This window comes from Limulus polyphemus, unplaced genomic scaffold (genome assembly GCF_000517525.1).
Source record: "Limulus polyphemus unplaced genomic scaffold, Limulus_polyphemus-2.1.2 Scaffold135, whole genome shotgun sequence".
NCBI lineage: Eukaryota > Metazoa > Arthropoda > Merostomata > Xiphosura > Limulidae > Limulus > Limulus polyphemus.
Window position 1 is genome coordinate 186496 of NW_013665745.1, and position 7637 is coordinate 194132.

At 29.8% G+C, this 7637-nt stretch overlaps 1 protein-coding gene across 1 annotated transcript in view; it reads left to right on the forward strand.

Moving 5' to 3' along the window:
- LOC106473935 (protein crumbs-like) overlaps positions 1–7637 on the forward strand; it is a 72865-nt gene that overhangs the window by 16544 nt on the left and 48684 nt on the right. Inside the window, exon 2 of the mRNA XM_013934628.2 lies at positions 4400–4966. Coding sequence (XP_013790082.2) covers positions 4402–4966 — 565 coding nt within the window. The 5' untranslated portion in view covers positions 4400–4401. The remainder of the gene's footprint in view (positions 1–4399; positions 4967–7637) is intronic.

Genomic DNA, 7637 nt, shown 5'->3' on the forward strand with positions numbered 1-7637 from the left:
TTTAATTAAGCCAAACACCCCTGTTCATTGCGCGTAACCGGGGTTCAGTATTCTGGTTTCTCGCCCACGACACTTTCTGGTAATTGACTTTGAAGTTTTAGCGCTAGCTTTGCTGTTTCTAAAAGTAAAATTGAAAGGAAAATATATGCTTGTTAACTTTTGTAACCAGGTCTTTTATATAAAATGACATATCCATATATTTTGCTATCACTTTTAAAACAACAGGAAACTCGGCGCTAAAACCTAGCCCTCGTAACATTTTTATGTATCTTAGATAAACCATGGCAGGTTTTAATTAAGCTTATTTAACGTTAGCGCACAATTATGGTGTCTCACTCAAAAAAGTTCTGTAATTCGTGGAATTTATTTTTTACTTACGATAGTAAAGGGTTATTAATGCTATTTATACTCTAGGAATCACTGAACCGTCAATGTTAAATATTGTATAGATAAGCTGAAGACTGTTGACCCATTTATTTGTCAGACGTAGTTCGTTATAGGATATTACCACGTGACTAGTTTGTTTGGCAGTTCGTGACCCTATGTTTGGGTTTTGTGGTCGGAATCGGAACTGACGTAGTATGTACGTGACAAACAAAGTTAAATATGCTGTTAAGTTCAAAGTCCATTTGAACGTGTAAACCAGATTTGGTAAGTTAAACATGAGTTGATTGTTATCTCAAAGAAATGTTTGAAATATGACGCAGAAAACTATAAAAATACTTGAAATATATGAGAGAATTAGCAGTCTTGTGTTATCTGATTTATTTCACGTTATTCATTGTGAAAGTTTGTGTGACATTTGTTACATAGGAATTTGTAAAAACTCACAATCGAGGTTATGTATGTTTTGTATAGTTTTAGATACAGTTCAGATAATGTTCAGTGAGAATTTTACTTTTCAGAGATAATGTTCATAAGCTTACATTTGACTTTTGTAATGTTTTTTCAAAAGTATTTAAATAAGTGCCCTTGTAGGTTTATTTTATTTTTTTACTTATTAAACTTGGCTTGCTGAGTGGTTCTAAGTTCTCAGTAATGGATCTTTTTTTTAGGTTTGTTCCCTATGATTAGGGGACCTATTATGTCACACTCCATCTTAACTTTACAGAATATTTGGACCCTTATAAGAATATTTTTACAAGGGCTTAGTGTGATTGACACATACTTTGAGCTGGTTATTCAAACTATGAACAACTTTGATTTTTCTTTTATCTTTTAATGTCATTGCATTTCTGCATCTTTTTTTTTGTATCTTTGTAATATTTAAAAATTAACCAACAAATCCAGTTTTTATTATAAGGTACCAACATGGGTGAATGAAAAAAAGCAAAATTTTATTAATGGACTCCAATTAAGCTGGACTTTGTTACTAATGGAATATATTGACTAATTTTTCCTTTGCTCTTTCTTAAAGATATTAAATCTGTTGATATTTTTGTTATCAGTTACCAGTTCTATAAATATCCACTTGCAACAAATTACTGAAGTTTGCTAATGATGTTAAAATATTAAAATTCTTGGGTACTTTTATCTGTAATGAGGATGCTAAGGTATTATAGAATGACTTGAATCAAATGGTAAGTTGGACAAGTATTTGCCAAATGTTTTTTAATTATAGTAGGTGTAAGGTAGTGGATTTGGATCACATTTACTGTAGACAGGAGCCAAGTTAATAGAATCAGTGAAGAAAAACAAATCTTGGTAGAGTGGTGGATAAGCAATTGAAGCCATTACAGCAGTGCCCTTTTGTTAGTTATAAACCTAATTGAATTTTTAGTGTATTTATAGACATGTTGATTAAAAATGAAAAGAGAAAATTATCACCCTATACAAATCACCAGTTTGGCCCCACTTTGGAATATTGTGTACAGTTTTGTCTTTTTCTTGTAAGAAGGATATGGACTGTTTCTAAAGAGTTTAGTGGAGAGCTACTAAGATGACTTCAGGGATGGAAGAGTTATTTTAAGAGATGGTCTAAGATATGTTATTTTCTCTTAAGAAGGGTAAGAGTTGATCTTATTGAAGTTTACAAGATTATTCAGGGGACTGATGGGATAAAGGCCTCTGATTTCATTGTGCTACATTGGGAAAACAATTGATTGAGAGTACACAAGCTTAAGATTTCGATAAGTCAGGTTAGGCTCCAGATAAGATAATTTAATTTTTCTAACAGGGTGATTGACTTTGGAATGAATTGCTGTCAGCAGTAGTGGAGGCCAGGAGTTTGAGAGGGAAATCAGTAATTTTCTGAAAATTAAATGGTGGGGTTAAATATTGTTTTTCACACATGTGTATGTGTCTGTAATAAAGCCTTAGAGGACCAAAAGGTCCCTTGTTGTCCACAAGTTATTTTATGTTATTAAACATGTTTTCAATTTAATATTAGAACTTTCTTCTATTTAGACCTGAAATACAAACTATATAAATATTGCATCAGTAACAAACTATCTTCATCTGTCAGCCACACTCGCAACTCATAACTGCAAGTTATTCAAATAAATATTTACACAGCAGAACAATACATTTCAACATCCTAGTAAAGAAATAATGTAGTTGCTGTTCAATAAGAAATAAATTTAAATTTTTTGTGACTTAAAGTGCTATCATAACTAATTTCTATTTCATTACAACAACCCAAATAAACAATTAATGTTAACATTCCTTATTATACATGTTTTACATTAATATAATACCTTTATTTTGACCCATATAATAGTGATAGCTTATAACATGTCTGAAAGAATTATGAAGCTTATTTAACAGTCTTTGTAACATGGTCTTAAAAAATGTACAAACATACCTTGATATGTTTGCCAAAAACCTATGAAAAAGATCAGGACTTTCCTGTTACTTACTTTAAGAGTTACGTGTTTTTTGTAAATGTTAACTATGAAGACACCGTAAAATGTGATGAATATTGCATACTTTACATATGTATATATACTTATGTTCGTAGTATTTAATTTATATTAACTCTTGGTAAACATGTTAAATAATGTTGATATTGAAGCAACACAAATAATCATTCTACCACCCACCCCTCCCACCATTTTCTCATGGAGGGTTTCATATCTGAAAATATTTTTGGGTGTAATCGGTTTCATTCAGTTATTCAAAAAGTTAATATTTTATTTATTTTTTTATCAGTTACTAGGACTATAAATATCCATTTACAACTATTGTCTTTTAGATAATTCACCATACTTTTTTTCCCATCAAATTTCATTTGAAGGGCTATATTTTTTGTTGTAAAAGATATTTAATTATGAGTCCTATTTGACTTCAGATAGGACAGTATACACCAGTTAACACTGATTAGACTTACAAAAAATTGAATATAGACGTCTTAGGTTACCATAATGCCATCAAATACAAAAACTGGAAAGTTATTATTATTATTATTATTTTTGCATGTTTGTGTATATATACTGGGTGGGGCAAAAGCTGCTATACAGTTGGTATTGTATGGTTAAAACTAAAGAAATAAAATGTGAAGACAGTTGTAACCAATTTAATGATTGTTTGTTTCCGAGTAAGATGCTATGTTCTAAATGAAACAACTGTATAGTTACTTTAACTCCACTCTGTATATACAGTTATACATCTGATAATAAATAGAACAAGATAAGATAATACATTAATATGATATGCCACAGAAATCTTAAGGCTTTAATTCTGAATCCTCTTCAGTATTTCCACTTAATTGTAGAGAGGTTATATTAGTCAGTGGTATTTCAGGTAAAAATAAATGTACCTCACCTTCTCTTAGTTATCATACAACTTTCTTTTGCTTTCACTTCTTCTGCCACATTCAGTAAGCTGACTCTGTGTTATGTATCTTATGTATTCATACATATTCAGGCAAAATTATTTGTGTTTTGAACCCATTATTATATTTAATTTTCATGTCTGAATTTCCTTGTATGGAGATTCTTTCATGATCTGTGGTAATAATTTGCATATCCAATCACTGCCTCCGTCTATCCCCATGGACTACACAGGTTAAAAGCACTAAAAGTTTTGAGTTTGTAGTTGAGTTAATATGTGATGACTTACAAGTTCATAGGTAGCAGGGAAAATTGTTCTGAGAAATGAAAAATACATCTTTCATCCATGAACTTTTTGTTGTTTATGTTTGTATACTATTAAGCTGTTAGAAATGATGATAAAATATGATTTAATTTCATAATTCAGAAATGATGTTTGTATACAATTTATGTGAGCATACTAAGAGAGTAGTAAAAAAGGGTATGAACTAATGTGAGATACATCTGTAATGATGATTAGTTTTCATTAAAATATATATTGATTGCTTATTTGGTAGGTAATGAACAAAGCACAAAATAATTGATTGCATTGTTAATTTTTATTGATAACTTTTAACTTTCGTGTGTAGTGATGGAAGGGTCTTGGATTACACTAAACCTGTTGCTGTGCCTTTTGTTTCCATCTGTGCAATCACAAGGAGCTGAAGGATACTTTGAAGCAGAAGGCTATGCTCTGCTGTCCAATGTTATATATTTAGAAGGAAGGACTTCTTTTAGTTTTCGCTCGTGTTCCCCAGGAGAACTATTACATCAGACTGGGCTTACTGGGGACTTCTTGAATATTCAGTTGTTGAACAGTGGGGCAGTGCAACTACAATGGCATGTGGGACAGACTACAGATTCCATTTTTCTCAGCTCTAACACATTGGATAATAAGTGGCATGATGTAGATCTTATGAAAAATCAGGACTCTCTTACTTTTCATGTAGACCAAAATTTTGTTGTGGTTGCAAACAAAACATTCAGAAATTATATTTTTTCTATTAATCTTTCTGGGAATGAGCCTAGCTTATATATTGGTCGAAACTACACTGGATGTATCCTTCAAGGTCCTGGAGTTGTGCTGAGTAATCCGTCCATTCAGTCCATATCCGTAAATTGGGAAGGTTGTTCATTACCTGCTACTGGATCATGTGGTAAGTTCATTTACCAATTTTGCATACAAAATATACATATGTATTTGACTACTTTTTTATTATTAACATTAAATGTATTAAAAAAAACACTCAAATGCACAAAATTCCTTCAGTAAAACAAACTGGAAAAATGACTCTCAAATCCTCTAGATTTACAATTTGCACACACAGTGATTTTGATCAAAAATTTTAAAATCATCTCATCTGGATCATCAGATTATGAATTTTTTATTAAATAGTGTATCTACTTTAAATGAACTTCCAAAGTTAAATAAGAACACAACTTCAGCTATTTTCTAACATGCAAAAAAAAAACTAATATTGTAACATATTGCGTGCTATACCTATCCTGAAATTTTTAATTATTTTCATTCTTTTACTTTGAATATTAATTCCTCTTTATAAAATGTTGAAACTAATAAGTTTAGAAATCTTGTATCTTATATTTATCTTGTTTAATATAGCATGCTGAAGGTGCAATATGTATATTCCAAAATGTTCAAATATTAAATGTTTGTTGCCATCTCACAAGTGTCAAATGCTTATTGCTTTTGTCATTTTATTTAACAATTAAACTTCAATTCCTGTTTAATAAATCTGAGACTCTTTCCTTGATATGAATAAATGTGATAGTGTATTAAGTACAGTTGAAAATGTTGTTAAGTAAGGATATTAGTACTAGCTTAGCTTTAGATCTGTAATGTATGCAATTCATTGATTTTTTTTCAGGTATGATTGTTAAATATTCCAAAATAACTTCAAGCCATCACTCATCAATACAATAGGATTTTATCAATATTAGAGTTTAATTTTTTTTTCATATCTCCTGTGTATGAACCTGTCAATATAGACAAAGTAAAGGCATAAATTGAAGTGAATAACATGTATGTTGATGATCAGTTTTGGCTATTAGATATATTTATTGCTTATTTTTTGGAAGGTTATGAACCCTAAAAGATATGTATTTTGTAACAGGTATTTTAATTTTATTTTCATAAATGTAAGTCATTTTCACTTGAACTGATGAGTTTTGAAACATGACTCAATTTTGCACCTCTTGGTTGGTGATGTAAGGATGCTCTAATTTTGATTGTAAACAATTAGAGAAAAGATAACAATATTGTATTATTTATAACAATCTTTTAACAATAAAATGAGTAAAATAATTTCATGAATGAAAAGTAAATTGAATGTCTGTAAAATGTTATCTGTTAACATATGTTTATGAATCCTAGTGAGTTATTGAATATCAGAACTGTAGAACTTCATTTAGTAAATATTAAAAAGTTTAGTGACATTTTCTGACTGACAATGTGTTTTCCAACTAACTTTAGATAATCTATCATTTCTGAAAATGTCTAGGCACAGTGGGATTATTATTTGCAGATGAATTGTGTATTCTGTCTTGTGTATCAGGTTTGGTAACACTCTTAAATAGCATGCAGAAATTGTGTTAAAGTAGGATGATATATCAGGTATTCTTCTTCACTTTAGCAATAATTTCACTATAATTAAATTTTTTGTAAATAATATAGAAATAGCCTAAACATATTTTTCCCTTTTTGAACTAACCTGTTTTATGAAGAGTGGGCAAAATGATTTACATTCTTTTAGAGTTTAATCAGAATAAAGGTAAAAAAGATTGTGAAGTAGGCTAATTCTGTTAGTTGCAAAACCAGTGATGTTATGAAAATGTGTATTTGTACACACATGCATATTAATAAAGGTGTGCAATGAAGTAATCCTTTAGAATATGTAAAAGAACATTTTCAACTGATCAGTTTCCAAGATGGTTAAACTCAGTAGTAGTGCCCTTTTTGACTGATGAGTTGGTTATCTAATGGAAGTTAAACTTAACTGAGCTATGCATGCATTGTTCAGAGTAAACAATAAATTAATACCTTCATTGTGTAGTAACAAACAATACTTGTAGCTTGCTGGGTCACAAGATACATGGCTAACTTTTCACGTGTATGGTATTTATGCTACATTACTACAAATGTCTAGCATATGTAAAAAAAAAAAATAAAAAAGAAATTGCCATGAATTCATTTCAGAGTATAACAGAAAACATTGGACATATGAAGCTTGGATCTTATTTTATTGTTTTTTTATATTAAAGATATTTGAGTGTTCTATGTAACTGTTAAATATAAGGATTATAGTTTAATTCATGATAACTTCTAGATTGTGACAGATGTTTATAATTGCTGAACTTCTGAAAATACAGTTAATGATTTTTGGGTTAGCTATATATATATATATATTTTTTTTTTTTCATATGTTTTGTTTAGATGATAACTGGTGATTGATGTATTTAAGTGACTTCTAAATGGTAAGAAGAAAAAATGAACACTCGTTATATGATAATTTGGACAGGCAACATTTGGTAGTCAGAATTAAATTAGGAGGCATGTTAACCCTTTATAGACAGGTCATGGGTGAAAGGCCACGTCATTGCGTTTGTTGACTTGCATTCAAAATTTTATTGAACTATTATTTCATGAATTTATATCAATAAGTTTGGTATCAAACTGTAGATATAATTCAAATTTTAGTGTTATACATTACTCAATTTCTTAATTTAAAAAGTGAATATTAAAAAAAAAATACAGTTAAACATCATTTTTGTGTGTCATGTGGTATTTTGAATGCAGCACTGGTTCAAATT